The 19,415-nt window shown below is 40.9% G+C and overlaps 2 protein-coding genes and 1 long non-coding RNA gene across 3 annotated transcripts in view; all 3 read right to left on the minus strand.

Moving 5' to 3' along the window:
- Positions 1–19,415, minus strand: part of LOC147842349 (uncharacterized) — a 736,864-nt gene that overhangs the window by 488,830 nt on the left and 228,619 nt on the right. The window lies entirely within an intron of this gene.
- Positions 8,068–9,107, minus strand: crygm2d9 (crystallin, gamma M2d9). Its single transcript, NM_001123318.1, is given in 3 exon segments — positions 8,068–8,479; positions 8,582–8,824; positions 8,928–9,107. Coding segments are annotated over 3 exon segments (522 nt in total). The 5' UTR covers positions 8,934–9,107; the 3' UTR covers positions 8,068–8,206.
- Positions 13,674–14,489, minus strand: crygm2d4 (crystallin, gamma M2d4). The gene is given in 3 exon segments (NM_001089431.1): positions 13,674–13,979; positions 14,084–14,326; positions 14,431–14,489. Coding segments are annotated over 3 exon segments (522 nt in total). The 5' UTR covers positions 14,437–14,489; the 3' UTR covers positions 13,674–13,706.

Consider the following 19,415-nt stretch of genomic DNA (forward strand, 5'->3'; position numbering starts at 1 on the left):
TAGACCTGCAGGCTGGGTGACACCTAACACACTTACGAGATTTTATAATCCTCGAATGGAGCCAGTTTCCTCCCGATTACTGGGTAACTCTGGTCAATCAGATTGATATTAGTCTCGGTGTCAAAAAGGCTTGCTGTGCCATGCTCCTTAACCCGGAGATACGTGCGGTTTCTCTATTCTGCTACTAAGTTCCGCACTTTGTGAACCCTAAAGAATTTCTCCTAGGCCCCCAGCACCCAACTCAGCAAAAGAGCCAGGTGCCTGGCTCAGTGTGATGTCTGGTATGCCCACTGTTGGTCTAACCACTTGCTGAGGTTCGGTGCCAGCTATGTGCGGTCCCCAATGATGATCCCATAGGCTTATTTCAGCCATGAAGTGTTCCCCCTGACAGACGGACCTGTGTCTTCCCTACCTGCTAACCAGCCTATCATATGTAGCACTTCCCTCCATAGGGCTAGTCCATATGTTCTTATTGTTATCAAGTCTCCCTTCTTGGGAAGCAGGTGGCCTCCGCAGCTTCCTCCCTTGCCTGTGCGCTCACGCTATGATTGGCAAACTTCACATCAGGAGCGTGACGGGCTAAGTTGCTGTGGCATTTTCCATACAGTTTCTCATAGTCTGTTACCAGACACACGTTGAAGTTTCCATGAAGGGAAACATTCTGTTTACGTGGAACAGAGACGTGTGTCTCCACTGTCACAGCACCCGAGTCTCTAGCTGTTAGCTGAGTGATCAGCTCTTCAGCAGGTTAAAATTCTAATGCTCACTTCTCAGCCACCAGCTGGTAAATTCCAATAATGTCTAATCACTGACTGCTGTGGAGCTGAGCTTCGCCAATTAATTTGACATTTATTGGCCTGTTTTCTTACTCTTCAGAGTGATTGGTTATCTAGCATACTCCCATAGTTTGTTACCAGACAACGTCTCTGATCCCTATTCGGGAAATGTGGGTTAAAGACGTAACCAGGGTCCTCATGTATCAACTCTGCGTATGCACATAAAATTTGTGTACGCTAGATTTCACGCTCACTTTTGCATTTACTAACGATGAAATGAACGTGAGAATGTGCGTCTGTTTTATTTCCAATGGCGACTCCTAGAGGGAATCATGTTAAATTGCGTACTACAAAATATCTTTGAGGCGTGCATTGGCAGCTGTATGAGACGAGATCATCCGCATGTCTAGCAGGTATATAAGGTTTCCATACCATACAGTTGACCAGCCAAACATAAAAGTGCAACTTGCAGCGATCATCGGTTTTCCCAATCTAATCAGAGCGATTACTGCACGCACATTGCTATAAAAGCTCCATCTGAAGATGAATTTGCATATGCTACATGAATCAGAAACATTTCCATTCAATACATGTGCAACTAATATGATATGCTCAAATGCGCTTAACATAATACACACACTTATTAATGATTCCTACTTGTCTTCCTCGTGATGAAGAGTAGGCAAAATCTGATATGTAATGGGGAAAAAAGAAAAATAAGTTCATCAGACGTTAGATTCGAACCGGATTCATGAATGATAGCATCTAAATATGTTGCCATGCGTTTTAAGAGCTACACCACTCGTGCAGCTGACAACTGCTCAACTATCACTTAATTACCTCATTCCAACGAGGTGTTCAACGAGACCCCACAACCAGCATCAGATGTCCCTCTTAATTTCTTTCTTTTGTTATTAATTCCGGAGGACAAACTTGCAAATAACACAGTTTTTCTCCGTCTACCTCCAATTCACATTCTGTTCGAAGTTTCTCCTTTTGCTTGCATTTGCCATTGCTTCTTTGTTTGGTTTGCCAAAGTGAGTCATTAGCATATTCATACGGGGGAGGAGGCTTCAACCTGTTTTCCTCCAGTCCCTTTCTCCTGTTTCCTTGAATGGCCTTTCTTAGATAGGTCAATGTCACTAGTAATTTAGAGTAACTCTGCTAACCTGCACTCACAAAGCAAAGCATCGCTTTCTCTGCAGGGGATTAGCTCAAATAGCTCTAACAAATGCTTGATCTTTGGTGAATTAGACTTTCTGCTAAACTTTTTCATGATGCCCAGTTTGGATCTTATGTTTATCTCTGAATCATGGACTAAGGTTGGGGATTTAACACCTTTTTCATAATTGGTTCTGGATGACTAATTTTTTTAAATTCCCCCTGCCCAAATAGGAATGGTGGTGTAGTAGTCACTATTTTAATTGACTTTTTTTAGACAATTGCTAGTCTGTTTCAGTAGATGCATTTGCTAGCTTTAAAGTCTAGCTGTTGCATCTCGACTGTAACTTTACTGCCCCCCCACTCAGCAAAGGACTTCATACAGCAATTCACATTGTTTATTAGCAATATTGCCAAGAAGTACACCCTCTTTTTATTAGTGGGTGATTTTAACATCCATGTATGCTGTCAGGCAAACCATTATCAAAAGAGTTTCTTAACTTTATTGACTCTTTTAGTCTGGTCCAATGGATAAAAGACTCTACACATGTAATGGGCCATACCTTAGATTTTGTACTCTCTCATGGGTTTGCTCTTTATGATAATGAGTTTTCTGATTTCCTGCTCTATGGTCATAAGCTGATTCTGTTGTTCATGTCTCTTTCTACTCTCCTTCAATTTACTAATGACAGTGTAGTACCCTCTATATTATTCGCATGTGTTTTATCTGTTTTTTATAGAAACTAGTTTTTATTCAATTTTGCATCCACTGCTGACTGTCCTGGATGCTGACCAACATAATTAAGTCAAAGTCAAAGTCAGCTTTATTGTCAATTCAGCCACATGTACAAGACATACAGAGAATCGAAATTGCGTTACTCTCAGACCCAAGGTGCTTAACATTAATATAAAATATATATATAAAAAATAGTAGAGTTTAAGAAAAAAAAAAATTTACAGTATATACATTGCACATAAATGAGGTCTAAAAAATATACATATGTAATAAAAATTGTAAACAATACAGTGACATTAAGGGCATATAGCAATGAGTGCAAAGTAAACCAGAGTTGTGCAGTTAAAAAACAGTATAGTGCAAAAAGAACTTGTAAACATGATAGTTGTGATAAAGTGACAGTGACATATTGGGAGGTAGTATATGTGTCTGCATAAAGTGACCAGTGCAGATGAGTGTGTGTGTGTGTGTGTGTGTGTGTGTGTGTGTGTGTGTGTGTGTGTGTGTGTGTGTGTGTGAGTGTGAGTGTGAGTGAATGTGTGTCAGAGTCCAGAGGTGCGAGGGGAGGAGGTGCGTGGAGAGGGAGCGGGGAGCAGAGCTGGGAGAGAGTTCAGCTTCCTGACAGCCTGATGGATGAAGCTGTCTTTCAGTCTGTTGGTCCTGGCCTGGAGACTGCGCAGTCTCCTCCCTGATGGCAGCAGACTGAAGAAGCTGTGCATTGGGTGGGTGGCATCTGCTGTTATGCAGAGGGCTTTACGGGTAAGACGTGTGCTGTAAATGTCCTGAAGGGAAGAGAGAGAGACACCAATGATCTTCTCAGCCGTTCTCACTATGCGTTGAAGTGTTTTTTCTGCAGGATGCATTGCTGGTTCCAAACCACACAGTGATGCAGCTGGTCAGGATGCTCTCAATAGTGCCTCTGTAGAAGGTGTACATGATTGGGGCTGGTGCTCTTGCTCTTTTGAGTTTGCGGAGGAAGTAGAGACGCTGCTGTGATTTTTTGGCCAGTGCAGTGGAGTTTTTAGTCCAGGAGAGATCCTCAGTGATGTGTACACCCAGGAACTTGGTGCTGCTCACACGCTCCACAGTCGCACCGTTGATGGTCAGGGGAGCATGGAGAGTGTGCTCTTTCCTGAAGTCAATAACAATCTCTTTCGTCTTCTCCACATTCAAAAAGAGATTGTTGCCTCTGCACCACTCGGCCAGACGGCTCACCTCACTTCTGTAGTTTTCCTCATCGCTTTTGTTGATGAGACCCACCACTGTTGTGTCATCCACAAACTTGATGAACAGATTGGAGTTGTGTGTTGGTGCGCAGTCATGAGTGAGCAGGGTGAAGAGGATAGGGCTCAGAACACATCCCTGAGGGGCCCCAGTGTTTAAAGTGATGGTGCTGGATGTGTTACTGCCGGCCCGTACTGCTTGTGGTCTTCCAGTGAGAAAATCCAGCAGCCAGTTACACAGAGAGGTGTTCAGCCCCAGCTGGAGCAGTTTTTGAGAGAGCTGTTGGGGGATGATAGTGTTGAATGCTGAACTGAAGTCTATGAACAGCATACGGACGCAGGAGTCTTTTTTTGTCCAGATGTGTGAGTGCTGTGTGAAGTGCAGTGGAGATGGCATCATCAGCCGAGCGGTTGGGCCGATAAGCAAATTGAAACGGGTCCAGGGAGGGGGGGAGGACAGACTTAATGTGCTGCATAACAAGCCGTTCAAAGCACTTCATGATGATAGGAGTCAGTGCAATTGGACGGTAGTCATTAAAGCAGGAGGGAGATGACTTTTTTGGGACCGGAATGATGGTAGTGGCTTTAAAACAGGTGGGGACGACAGCCTGGGTTAGAGAGATGTTAAAAATGTCTGTGAAGACATTAGTGAGTTCTGATGCACAGTCTCTCAGTACACGACCTGGGATGTTGTCAGGGCCCGGAGCTTTGCGTGCGTTGATCCTGCTGAGAGACCTCCTCACACTGTCCGGAGACAGAGTCATCACCTGGTCACCAGGGGGAGGTGGCATCTTCTGTGCAATGGTGATGTTTTGTCCCTCAAAACGAGCGAAGAATTTGTTTAGCTCGTTCAGCAGGGGGATGGTGCTGTCACAGGTCTGTGGTTGGGGTTTGTAGTCTATGATGGACTGTATTCCTCTCCACAGACTCCGTGTGTCCCTGCTGTCATTAAAGCGATGGGCTATACCTCTGGAGTACTGTCTCTTTGCTTCTCTGATGCCACGGGAAAGGTTGGCTCTAGCTGACTTTAGGCTCGCCTCATCTCCAGCTCTGAAGGCAGTGTTCCTAGCCTTCAGGAGGTTGAAGACCTCTCCTGTTAGCCATGGCTTCTGATTGGGACGGACTGTGATGGTTTTGGTGACTGTTACATCCTCAGTGCATTTGTTTATGTAGGCTGTAACAGTCTCAGCATACTCCTGGAGGTCAGTAGTGTTGTTGTAAGTGGCAGCCTGTTTAAACATATCCCAGTCTGTGGTATTGAAGCAGTCTTGTAAAGCCTCTGAAGAACCTTCTGGCCACACTTGTATCTCCTTGCAAACCGGTTTGGTGACTTTAACGATCGGTCTGTAAGCAGGCATTAGCATGACAGTTAAGTGGTCTGAGGCACCAAGGTGGGGGAGGGGGAAGGCTTTGTAAGCTCCTCTCTGTGTGGTGTAAACAAAGTCCAGTGTGTTATTGCCCCGTGTTGGAAAGTCTATGTGTTGTTGTATTTTTGGAAACACACTCTTTAGGTCTGCATGGTTAAAGTCCCCTGCCAGGATGAGAAAAGCATCGGGGTGGCCTGTCTGCTGCTCACTAATGTGCAGGAACAGGTCATTTAGTGCCTCACTCCTGTTGTTTGCATTGGAGCTGGGAGGGATGTAAACAGCGAAAAGCAGAATGGCTGTGTATTCCCTCGGTAGATAAAACGGACGGCACTTAATAATCATGAACTCCACCAGTGGTGAGCAGTGTTTGCGGACTACAACGGCATCGCGGCACCATGACTCATTGATGTAAACACAGAGCCCGCCACCGCGGGTCTTACCTCCCGCGACGATAGCTCTGTCTGCTCTGTAGCATGTTAGCTGGTCGAGCTGAATGGCGCTGTCCGGAACGTTGTCGTTGAGCCAAGTTTCCATAAACACAAAAACACAACAGTCCTTTACAGTCCTCTGTGATGAACGAAGTAGACGGATGAAGTCCAGTTTGTTGTCTAGCGAGCGTACGTTCGCTAGAATGATGGAGGGGATAGCGGGTTTGTGGGGGTTAGCCGCTAGCCTAGTTCGGATACCCCCGCGCTTACCCCTCTTCTGCTTCCTCTCGCGCCGCTTGAAGCGCCTCCATTGTGGGCGAGGTGGTGAGGTGGGGGTCGGAGGATGGGTAGGCATCCGGAGCAAGCCGAGATCTTGCAGCTCCTCAGTGTCCGCGGAGTTTAGCTTGTGAAGTTTGTTTCTACCGATGTCTAGCAGAAATGTTCGACTATATGCGCGCTTAAGGACAGATAAACGTGACGTTGACACACAATAACACTGCGACGTACAAGACGAAGAACACAAAAACACCATTTTGTCGGGAGAGAAGCCGCAGCGTGTGCACACGCCGCCATCTTGGATCATCGGCTAATTAATCGGTTAATAAATTTTGAATTAGGAATAATATTGGCAATCTGTTTTGCTAAAAATATTAATACATCAATATCTGAAGTGGACAAGTGGTAATAATCTCATTTAAATATCTGTTCATGTCACGAAACATGTATTGTATATGTAATTATCATTTTATAACACAAAATAAACGTTCTCCCTTTTTCTTTACTTTTTAGTTAAATTTATAAATATACTTATAGTATATGTTTGACTTCTGCATTAAATGTTGTTTCTGTTATTATGCTACTACTAAATTATTTAGTTTTTTTTTTTGCTTATCCTATTTTGGCACAATTTGTAAACTGAAATTGAGTAGTTTTACTATTGCCAACTACAGTTGAAGTCAGAATTATTAGCCCCCTTTGAATTTTTCTTTTTAAAATATTTCCCAAATGATGTTTAACAAAGCAAGGAAATATTCACAGTATGTCTGATAATATTTCTTTCTTCTGGAAAAAGTCTTATTTATTTTATTAATTAATTTTATTAATTTAACTTATTAATTTTAAGGTCAGAATTATTAGCTCCTTTAAGCTATATACTTTTTAGATAGTCTACAAAACAAACCACCATTATACAATAACTTGCCTAATTACCCTAACCTGCCTAGTTAACCTAATTCACCTAGTTAAGCCTTTAAAATGTCATTTAAGCTGTACAAAGGTGTCTTGAAAAATATGTTGTAAAATATTATTTACTGTGGGCGACTCGGTGGCGCAGTGGGTAGCACGTTCGCCTCAGGGCAAGAAATTCGCTGGTTCAAGCCTCAGCTGGGTCAGTTGGTGTTTCTGTGTTGAGTTTGCATGTTCTCCTCATCATTGTGTGGATTTATTTCGGGTGCTCTGATTTTCCCCACAAGTCCAAAGAAATGTGGTACAGGTAAATTGGGTAGGTTAAAATTGACCGCAATGTATGTGTATGTGTATGAGTGTGTATGGATGTTTCCCAGTGATGGGTTGTGGCTGGAAGGGCATCTGCTGCGTAAAACATATGCTGGATAAGTTGGCAGTTCATTCCACTGTGGTGACTCCAGATTAATAAAGGGACTAAGCTGAAAAGAAAATGAATGAATAAATAAATTATTTACTGTCATTATAACAAAGATAAAATAAATATGTTATTAGAAATTAGCTATTAAAACTATTATGTTTAGAAATGTGTTGAAAAAAAATCATCTCTCTGTTAAATACAAATTGGGAAAAAACAAATAATTCAGGCAGGCCTAACAATTCAGGGAGGCTAATAATTCAGAGAGGCTAATAATTCCATGTCAAAAATATTCAATAATTCAACTTCTATGTCAAACATATTCTACCTGCTTTCCTCTTATAAGTTGTATGTCTGATATGATTATTACAAAAAATAATAATTTAGTTGAGCACTAATGACTTTGTGTTGACTTAAAGCTAAAGTTTGAGGCCTTAATTAACAACGTTGATCTAAAGTTTGATGACTTGAAGCTGGATTTTGATGACTCTGGACTTGAGTTGGCCTGTTAGTCTTGCCTGATTTGAGACTTATATGAAAATAGTCAAGACTTGCTTGTGACTTGCAAAACAACCACTTGGTCCCACCTCTGATGATTAGCTCAAATCGTCGGTCAAACTATTAAAGTAAAAGCTTGTTCGTCTTCTAGGTGATGGATTTAGGTTCTAATGTAAAACAGAAATTAAAAGTTGCACATTCAAAACGCTGATGAAGTTGTCCTCACTGTGTGATGTGTTGAGGACAGTGAAGATATGATTTTAATTTGTGACGAAAAAAAGTGAATATCACACAGGCATGTGTAGTTTTAAATTATTCATATGTCTTTTGAACTTTATTGTATTTTTCCATAAGATAGTGGGAAATATTTTCAGAACACAATATTTAGTGTTGTATAGAAATTGTTTTATTGAAACACTAGTACCAAGAGTCCATGATACGCCTCATGCTCATGAACCTCATGCCACCATAATTGCTGAAGTTCCTGTACTGTCCAGGACCGAAGTGCCACATCCTGCCTCTGTAGTGGGGCTGGTCATAAAAGAGCCAGTGGCCGTCCATCACATGACAGGACTGGCAGTGAGACATGCGGTAACGGTCCATGATGTTGTCACAGTCATCCATCATCTCGTACATCTGACCTCCGAAGTTCTCCCTCTCGTAGATCCTCATTCTGTAGGATCCCCTGTACTGAAGGGCAACATGAGTCTGTTACTTTCAAGTTTATCAGACAACAACATTTTAACAGTCAAAAAATAGTATTATCTTATAAATCCTCAAAATTTAAATTACCATGGGGATCATACGGCAGGACCTGATGCAGTTGCTCATTCCAAACATAGACATGTAATCAGCATACTCTCCCTTCCTGAAGAAATATCCACTGCCCATGTAGTTGGGCTGATCGTACATCATCCAGCAACCACTGTCCACTCTGCAAGAGTGACAGCGGCTCATGTAAGAGTGCATGTCACCACAGTCGCCCATACACTCATAAGAGCGACCCTGAAAATTCCTGTCCTCAAAGAAGGTGACCTAAAAAGATCAAGTATAATGTTTTTGTTATGAAAAGTTAAAAAACTAAAATAATTATTTTAAAAGTTTCACTGTATAGAATGGGTGCTAGAATGAGGTTTACCTTCATGTTTGCGTTGTCTGATCCTCAGTGGTTCCACAAAGGAGAAGCTGAAGCTGATTGTGCCTGTTGACTGACTGCTGTCACCTGCCTTTTTATACAAGCCCAAGACTAAAGACTACACAGTCCCTATTGTTACTCAGTTTCTGACTATGCAAGTTGTCATAGAGATTTTTCTAGCTAAAGAACTACTGGTTATGCAGTTCTTAGTTCTAAGATTTATCTCTTTCCTTTCTTGTTTGTTTTTCTATGCATTTCTAAGATTCTGTATTGGTCACATGTAGTGTACTGGTTAAATACAAGTCTTCCACTGATGATTCATCTTTTATTTATGGTTCTCATTCTGTAAATTCATCACACAACAAAGCACTATGAACCTCAATAAGAACTAGAGAAAATATAACAAATTTATTTTGAAAGTCAAAATACCAAACATTCAACAAAATAAGCACACAAAGCAATATCTCAAGCCAAATCATATAAATTAATACAAATCATTGTTACATTGTTCTCTATAAAACCAGGAGCTAAACGCACAAAAGGAATCCATTAATTATGATTATTTTTATAAATAATTTTCTTATCATTGCCTCCTGTGCCCTTAAATGGTCTTCCTTGCATCGGCCGCTGTCACTAGTGAGAAAGAGTAACTGGTAACCTGCGCTCGCTAAACATGGCTCTAATAAATGCTTAATCTTTGGTGAATAAGACTTTCTGCTAAACTTCTTCATTACGCACAGTTTGGATCTTATGTTTGAATCATGGACTAAGGTTGGTGATTTAACTCCCTTCTCAGAATTGGTTCCGGATGACTGTATATTTTTTTAATTTCCCCTCCTCAAATAAGAAGGGTGATGTCATAGTGACTATTTTGCTTGACTCTTTTTTTAGACCGTTGCTGGTCTGTTTTAATAGATGCATTTATTTGCTTTATAGTCTCGACTGCATGAGTCCTGTTTTAGGCCCCATTTACACTAGTGCGTTTTAGTTTTAAAACAGCATTTTAGAATGAAAATGATCCGCGTCCACACTAACGTTTCACCCGGCGTTTCGGAACAGCTCTCCGTCCACACCAAAACGCTGAAAACTCACACACACGCTCGAGCAAGCGCTGCAGCCTATCTACCCAGATGAGAGCTCTGCTCGTCGGACTGCTCATCAAGCATCTCCCGCTGGATCTAATCTCACTATATTTATTAAACGTGATATTTATTCATCTTGTTGTCGATATCTAATGATATATTTCCCGACTTTGGTCATTGGAATCTATTACTTGTTTTCAGGTAACGTGTTTTGGCTAAGATAGGTTAATAATTAATGTAACCACGTAGCCTACATTCTGTATATAGACTGATCGATTGCCTTTATTTCCTATAATTATATAATTATATGTTATACTTTTATAATGCCCATTATCGATTATTAAAAGGGATATTCAGCAAAAGAGAGGGTATGTTTCGTATTTTCACTGAAATTGAAAGGAGGCAGTTGTTATAGGCTCCGTTTTGTTATAAATATCCACAGTGAAGATGATGCTCATATGTGCAGCACGACGCCTCAACATTTTTGCTGTCTGTTAAGTTGCTAATATCAAAATGAAAATAGGCAGTTCCTTAAATCATGTTTTCATTTTATTGTTGAAAAAGTGAAACAACGTAGCCAGGGTGATGTGAATGAAGTTATAAAGTACACTGTTCCCTTTGAAGATTTACTCGTGTCCTCGGTAGTCTGTTTTCCATATTAATCTGAGGAGGGGGAGACTGCAGCCTTGATCAAACTTGCGAAGTCTGAACTTACAAGAAGAGGATGCAGGGCTGAACTGTGTGTAACGTTACGCTACTTAATATTGAGGAAAAGCCCCAATCAGATAGGCGATTGTTGGCAGCCCCGTCTCCGTTTTCAGATGTCTCTGTTTTCCCCCATCCACACTGAGACGGAGCAGCAGCGTTTTAGAATGAAAATGGCCTCTCCAGCGTAGTGTGGACGGATGGCGTAACCGTAGCAAAACTTATGCGTTTTAAAATGAGAGGCTGACCAACCTCTCAGTCACCTAAATTCTGCCTGGCAGAGTGTTTTAGATGTTACTCTCTCACTCAAGCCCCATAAGAAAAAAACGATTAAAAATTGTTAAAAATCACTCTACACCCAAAACAAATATTTTCAGTTATACATTGTTGTTGATACTCCTGTTAAAACCATCCCTGTTGCTTCAAATGCTTTTTGTGAAAGATTTTAGAGAGATTTGCAACTTTTAGTTACTGAATAGCTCAGGCAAATATGTTTTAATATTTAATAATCCATATTGTTTTCAAATATTTGAGAAATGTGGTGAAATTACAGAGGGCCTCTTTGTAATCCTTCTTCACTTGAATTTATTTTACCTGGATAATTTTAACATTCATGTGGACAATAATGATTCTACTTTGAATTTTTATTTTTTACAAATGATTTCAAATAATGAAAGTAATCTTCACAAACATACTATGTTCATACTATAAACAAAGTTGTCATGGTTATAGCTCTTCCAATGGACCAGTTTCTACACACCTTTGTAATAGATCTCTGGATAACTGAAATTCTAAAATGTCCACAATGACAGTGGCCAAGTCACACATATTTTCTGTTTGTGGCATCTCACACTTTTCTGACTCCTAATTCTCAAATTTTCCTTCCTGATCTGGTTTTCTATGCAAAAAGGTCTCTCTAATGAAAGCCACTACTTCCATTATTGACCACATCTCCACTCTGGTGTTTAGCTCAGCTGTTTAAATCTTGCTTTTTAGTCTAGGGGTAGTTGTCCTAAACATAATTAACAATTCCTTATGTGGTGGAATGTTTCCTGCAGCACTTACAATTGCTGCCAATACACTTGTCCTCAAAAAAAGAAAAAAAAAAAAACTGATATTAGTAATCTCATTAAGTTTGGGACCATCTCAAATTTACCCTTCCTAGCCAAAGTCTTATTGTGAGCTTATTGTGGCTTCTCAGTTGCATACTTATCTTATTGATAACAACATTTTAAACTCCTTTAGTCTGGTTTTCATAAACCACATAGCACTAAAACAGCTTTAGTTAAGGTTACTATTTATCTGTTGATGGCTGGTAGTTTTTCAATTCTAGATCTTTTAGATTTGCAGAATTTGACACAATTAATCTTGCTCTTTTACTCTTTTTCTCTTTTGGTGATACTGACAATGTTTTGACCTGGTTCAAATCTTACTTTTTAGACAGTTTATCTCTCTAGAGTAGGGGTGTCCATACTCGGTCCTGGAGGGACAGGGTCCTGGAGAGTTTAACTCCCACCTTAATCAAACCTACCTGGGGCCTCATGTACGAAGACTTGCTTTGAAATCATACTAAAACATTGCGTACACGGAATCCCACGCATATTCTCTTTGTACATCCAAATTAACGTGAAACCAAATGCACATGCATAAGCGCAAAACCCCTCCCTGCCTCCTCCCCATATGAATATGCTAATGATTCTACCTTGGCAAAAGCAAACGAAAAAGCAATGGCAAAAGCAAGCAAAAAGAGAAACTTTGAACAGAATGTACATTGGAGGTGCTCCTATCGGAGGTAGACTGTAGAAAAACGGTGTCATTTGCAAGTTTGTAATTGGAATAAGCTAGTTCAGTGATTTCTGCCTGTTTGATTGGCAGAGACAACAAAGCTAAAGATGGAGTACATCAGCAGCACGAGTGGTATAGCTCGTAAATTGAATGGCAACATGTTTTGACGCTGTCGTTCATGAACCCGGATCGAATCCAGTGTCTGATGAACACATTCTTCTTTTTTCCCCACTACATAGTCTATCAGATTTTGCCTTCTCTCTACATCATGAGGAACACAATTATCATATTATTTGCACATTTATTGAATGGAAATGTTTCTGATCCACGTATACAAATTTGTCTTCAGATGGCGCCTTTATAGCAATGTGCGTGCAGTCGATCTCTCCGATTACATCGGGAAAACCGGCGATTGCTGCAAATTGGGCTTTAATGTTTGGCTGGTCAACTGCATGGTATGGAAACCTTATATACCTGCTAGACATGCAAATGATTTCGTCCCATACAGCTGCCATTGCACGGCTCAAAGATACTTTGTATTGTGTAATTTAACACAATTGCCTCTAGGAGTTGCCAAACACACACAAGAAATGCATGTACGCCAGGCATGAAGTTAGTGTGGAACAACGCACATTTTCACGTTCATTTCATTGTTAGTAAATTCAAACGTGAGCGTGAAACCTGGCGTTTACAAAGTTTTTGTTTGTACGCTGCGTTGATACATGAGGCCCCTGAACCGGCTAATCAAGCTTTTACTAGATATAATAGAAACTTCCTGGCAGGTGTGTTGAAGCAAGTTGGAGCTAAACTCAGCAGCTAAAAGTCTTGTGACCAAACAGTTATTTCAGTGATTTAAAATTTGTGATTTTTCACTAACAACGCATAAACTTATCATTCTCAAAAACACAATCTTGTACATAAATGTGGCTTATGAATGATTGCAGCTCAGGATGTGCTGTTTACAGTGGTATTCGACTTTAGTCACTTTTATGTTTAGAAGCATCTGAAAAAAGGACAGATGTCAGGGCATATCAGAGCTTGTCCAGTCCCTCAAAACATCCTTAGACCGCGGGTCTTTTAAAGTTTTAGGTTCTAATGTAAAAATTACACATTTAAAATCAGATTTGATGAGTGACCAATGTTTATGTACAGAAATCACACAAAGTGAACAACTGTGTAGGGTGGTACAGAAATATTTTTTATTGAAACACTAGTACCAAGAGTCCATGATACGCCTCATACTCATGAACCTCATGCCACCATAATTGCTGAAGTTCCTGTACTGTCCAGGACCGAAGTGCCACATCCTGCCTCTGTAGTGGGGCTGGTCATAAAAGAGCCAGTGGCCGTCCATCACATGACAGGACTGGCAGTGAGACATGCGGTAACGGTCCATGATGTTGTCACAGTCATCCATCATCTCGTACATCTGACCTCCGAAGTTCTCCCTCTCATAGATCCTCATTCTGTAGGATCCCCTGTACTGTAGTGGAACAGAAGTCTGTTACTTTCAAGTTTATTAAGCAGAAACCTTTACCCTCAAAATGCATTCATCTGTATCTTATGTAAGCCTAACATTGGACTCACCATTGGGATCATACGGCAAGACCTGATGCAGTTGTTCATTCCAAACATAGACATGTAATCAGCATACTCTCCCCTCCTGAAGAAATATCCACTTCCCATGTAGTTGGGCTGATCGTACATCATCCAGCAACCACTGTCCACTCTGCAAGAGTGACAGCGGCTCATGTAGGAGGAGAAGTCACCACAGTCGCCCATACACTCATAAGAGCGACCCTGGAAGTTCCTGTCCTCAAAGAAGGTGACCTAAAAAAATTCAAATATAATGTTTTTTTTTTAATGAAAAGTTCAATTAAGTCAATTAATTTTGTAGTTTCATTGTTTGGAGTGGGTGGTAGAATAAGGTTTACCTTCATGTTTCCACTTGATTATCCTCAGTGGTTTCACAATGGAGAAGCTGATTCTGACTGTTGACTGACTGCTGTCACCTGTCCTTTTATACAAAACCAAGACTAAAGACTACACAGTCCCTATTGTTACTTCCCTATAGTTCCTGACTATGCAAGTTGGCATAAAGAGCTTTCTAGCTAAGGCTTGGGATGTAGTTCTTAGTACTCAAATTTGTTTTGAAAGAATATATATATATATTTTTTGCATTTCTTGTACTCTTTTTTGGTGATGTAAAAGTACATATAACTAAAAAGTATTATTTCCTAGCTAGATAAAAAAAAAGACAATCTTTTCTGGCAATTTATCGTGCAATTCTAAATTATGATAGAATCTCTTCTTATGGATTGGTTTTCTGTCACAGGGAGACAGGAAACTGATGCAGATACTATATAGGGCCCCGTTTACACTAGTGCGTTTTAGTTTTAAAATGGCGTTTTAGAATCAGAACGATCCACGTCCACACTAGCGTTTTACCCAGCGTTTCTGAACTGCTCTCCATCCACACCAAAACGCTGAAAACGCACATCACGTGAACTCACACACACTCTCGGCAAGCGCTGCAGCATATCTACCCAGATGAGAGCTGTGCTGGTCGGACTGCTCATCAAGCATGTCCCGCTGGATCTAATCTCACTATATTTTCTAAACATGATATTTAATTAATCTTTTTGTCTATCGCTTGCCTTTATTTCCTATAATGTATCAACTTATTCGGCATTATACTTTCATAATGGCTATTATTGATTATTAAAACTGACATTCAGCAAAGCAGAGGATACGTTTCGTATTTTCAATGAAAATGAAAGGAGGCAGTGACGTTATATAGGCTCTGTTTTATTATAAATATGCATACAGTGAAGATGCAGCACGACGCCTCAACATTTCTGCTGTCTGTTAAGTTGTTAATATCAAAATGAAAATAGGCAGTTCCTTAAATCATGTTTTCATTTTATTGTTGAGAAAGTGAAATAACGTAGCCAGGGTGATGTGAATGAAGTTATAAAGTACACTGTTCCCTTTGAAGATTTACCGGACATGTCCTCGAAGGGTTTTCCATATCAAACTTGCGAAGTCTTAACTTAGAGGGAGAGGATGTGAGACTGAACTGTATGTGTAGGCTACTTAATATTGAGGAAAAGCCCCAATCAGAGAGGCGAATGTCTTCAGCCCCGCCTCCGTTTTCAGATGTCTCCATTTTTCCCCATCCACACTGAGACGGAGCAGCAGCGTTTCCAGCATTTTCGAAACGCTCCGTTTTTGGCGCTCGAAAACTCCGGCGTAGTGTGGGCGGTTGGCTGAACCGTAGCAAAACTTATGTGTTTTAAAAAAACACATTAGTGTAAACAGGGCCTAAAGGTAAATTACAAAGAAGCAAAGAACATGTCAAACTAATGGCATTTATGCATAGTATACAAATATTAATTTAGCATGTGATATTGGACTGTCAACTTTCAATCAGCATATTGCAGAGAATAAGTAAATAATATATCAGTCTATTGATCTCTAATATCAGCATTTGTATTGGCAAGTGAGTTATTTATACGGAAGTACAGTCTTTGTAGTATCATCAACTCTCTGATGTTTTGAATATGTTTTACTGCCAATTTAAAAACCCAGATTCACTAATGACTACAGAACTATTATGTCTGTAACTACACTACCTAACAAACGTCTTGTCGTCGATCCCAGTTGTAAAAGCACCAAATGATAACTTGACTTGATCATTAGAAAAAATGGCAGAAGGTAGAATTTTCTGATGAATCATTTGTTGAACTCCATCCCAGTCATCACAAATACTGCAGAACACCTATTTGAACCGGCATGGACCCAAGATTCTCATAGAAATCAGTCAAGTTCAATGAAGGAAAGATCATGGTTTGGGGTTAAATTCAGCATGGGTGCGTGCAAGAGGTATGCAAAGTGGATGGCACCATTAACAGTCTGACGTATTAAGACTTTTGTACTGCTCATTACATTACAAACCACAGGAGAGGACATTCTTCAGGAGGATAGCCCTCCTCATACTTCAGCCTCCACATCAAAGTTTCTAAAAGCAAAGAAAATCAAAATGATTTAGGATTGGCCAGCCCAGTCACCGAATATGAACATTATTGAGCATGTCTGGGGTAAGATAAAGGAGGAGGCATTGAAGATAAAGTAACATAATTTTTATGAACCCTGGGAGTCCTGCAAGAATGCTTTCTTTGCCATTCCAGATGACTTTATAAATAAGTTATTTGTGTCATTGCAAAGATGTATGGATGCAGTCCTTCAAGCTCATGGGAGTCATACACAATATTAAGTATTTTTCCACTGCACAATGACTTTATATTCTATGCTGTACATGATTTCAGTTAACTGACAAGACTTTTATCTAAGCAAAGTCAGTCCTTACTATCCTAATGAAATAATTAAAAATCAAGGCATGATCATATTTTATTTTGGTAAAATAAGCGTAATCTAGAGACCTTTGTTTTTCATATAAGCCACTGATACCAAATGATCAACAAGTAGTCAAGTTATTATTTATTGCTCCTAAAACTTGGATTGACGACAAGACTTTTGTCAGGTAATGTATTAACTGGTACTATAAGTCTGGTCTTGGTCTGATTGAAGGACATCATTAGAACCTTGTTGGATCCTTTTGTCACCGACTCGGTCCCAGTCATTCCCCTCTCTGGCCAGCAGAGGTCATCATCACCGGACTTCTAGACATTACATCATCCACTTAAACTGATAAGCATACACGCTTAACATCTGTGCGCTGTTTGTTATTAACCTCTGTTTAATAAATATACTGCAAATGGATCCCTCTGTGTCAGACCCTCCATTACAGAAGACTTCGCCAAACAAGGATCCTGCAGCCATGCAGGTCTTGTCCACATAACTCACCGTCCAAGCCCAGGTACTAGCGACACATCAACAACAGCTTTCCCATCTAACCCAACTGACGGAGGAGCTAGTAAGAACATTGCGAGGTTTGAATGTAACCTCCACAGCGCAACCCACCTCCAGTTACTCTCCCAGTCAAACTCCGGAAACCTTTACAACACATCACTCCAGCCCTCGCCTGGTGTTCCCTGACAAGTTTTATGGTAAGCCCAGTAAATTTAAAGGTTTCCTCCTACAATGTAAGCTGTGTGTCGTTCAACAACCCCACATGTTTTCTGATGAGAACAGTAAAATCGCCTTTGTCTGTTCGTTGCTATCTGGAAAAGCCCTAGATTGGGCTACTGTGGTTTGGCCCGAGAACACGCCCACTTTCCCCATGTTTAAGTAGTTTCTTCAGCGTTTCTGCATTGTGTTTGATCACCCAGAAGGAAGACGAAACGCAGGTGAAGTGTTGCTTTCCATACAGCAGAACAATCAACCAGCTGCGGAGTTTGCCTTGCACTTTTGCACACTCGCAGCGCAAACTGGCAGGGCTGATGACCCCCTAAAGACCCTCTATCGAAAAGCACTGAACCCCGAATTACAAACTGAGCTAGCGTGTAGAGATGATGGGAAGTCGCTCGATCAGCTCATTGATCTATCCATCAGGCAGGATAATCTGCTTCGTTCTCGCAGACCCCCTCATGTTCCTCTCTTTTGTCCCAGTCAAGAATCCTCTCCAGTTCCCTCATGCCCTGCCGAGCCCATGCAACTAGGTCGAGCCCAAATAACCAGTGAAGAGCGTGACAGACGTATAAAAAATAATTTGTGCCTATATTGCGGACTTTGTGGTCATACTAAGGTCAAATGTCCCAATAGGCCAAACTCCAAGACACTTTCGGTGAGTGCAACCTCTATTCTCTCTAAGAACAATAATGCTCTTATTGTACCCATTTCAGTGTGTTTCGGGAACACCACTATTCATACTGTTAAACTGGTTGACTCAGAAGCTGCTGGTAATTTCATGGATATGGCATTTGCCCGTAACAACGCTGTTCCTCTAACTTCTTGTGATTCCCCTCTAGCAATCACGGCAGTAGACGGACGCCCCCTAGGGGATGGAAATTTCACTTACCGCACTCACCAACTGTCTGTTCAAACAGGCTCGCTTCATAAGGAGAAAATGAAGTTTCTCATCACCACGTCTCTTCAACACGTCATTATCCTTGATTGGCCCTGGTTACAAACCCACAGTTCACTCATCTCCTGGAAAACGGGTGAGATTTATAAATGGAGTGAATCTTGTCATTGGAATTGTCTGTGCTCTGTTGTTCCCATCCAGCTCAATACCATTGTTGCCAGTTCTGAGACTCCCGAAAAATCCCTGATTCCCGATGAGTACAAGGATCTCGCTGAGGCATTCAGTAAGAAAAAAGCTACTAAACTTACACCTCACCGTGAATATGATTGCGCCATTGAATTACTGCCTGGCACCACGCCCCCTCGTGGGAGAATCTTTCCTCTCAAACAGAAATAGAAGCTATGAAAGCTTATATTAAGAAGGAGCTGGAAAAAAGATATATTCGCCCGCCTACATCACCGGCTTCTGCAGGCTTCTTCTTTGTGGAAAAAAAAGATGGAAGTTTACGCCCCTGCATTGATTATCGAGGTCTGAACGAAATCACTGTTAAGTATCGTTATCCATTCCCTCTGGTCCCAGCCGCTCTGGAACAACTACGTTCAGCCAGGTACTTTACCAAACTTGATCTTCGTAGTGCCTACAACCTCATCCGCATAAAACGGGGTGATGAATGGAAAACCGGGTTCTCTACCACTACTGGCCACTATGAATACTGGGTGATGCCCTTCGGCCTGGCAAATAGTCCCTCTGTCTTTCAAGCATTCATAAAGTGAAGTTTTTAAACTAATTTTGAGAGGAACACGTGATATAATTGACTGCAGCTGGCCGCCTATCTACACTCATTAGTTAGCCAATCAGATCTATCCTAACTTACTATAAATAGCCTAGCTAGATATTACTCCCTTATCTTCGTTTTCCGAAGAAGCTAACGAC

The sequence above is a fragment of the Danio rerio genome, chromosome 9 (assembly GCF_052040795.2).
Source record: "Danio rerio strain M-AB ecotype USA chromosome 9, GRCz13ab, whole genome shotgun sequence".
Lineage (NCBI taxonomy): Eukaryota > Metazoa > Chordata > Actinopteri > Cypriniformes > Danionidae > Danio > Danio rerio.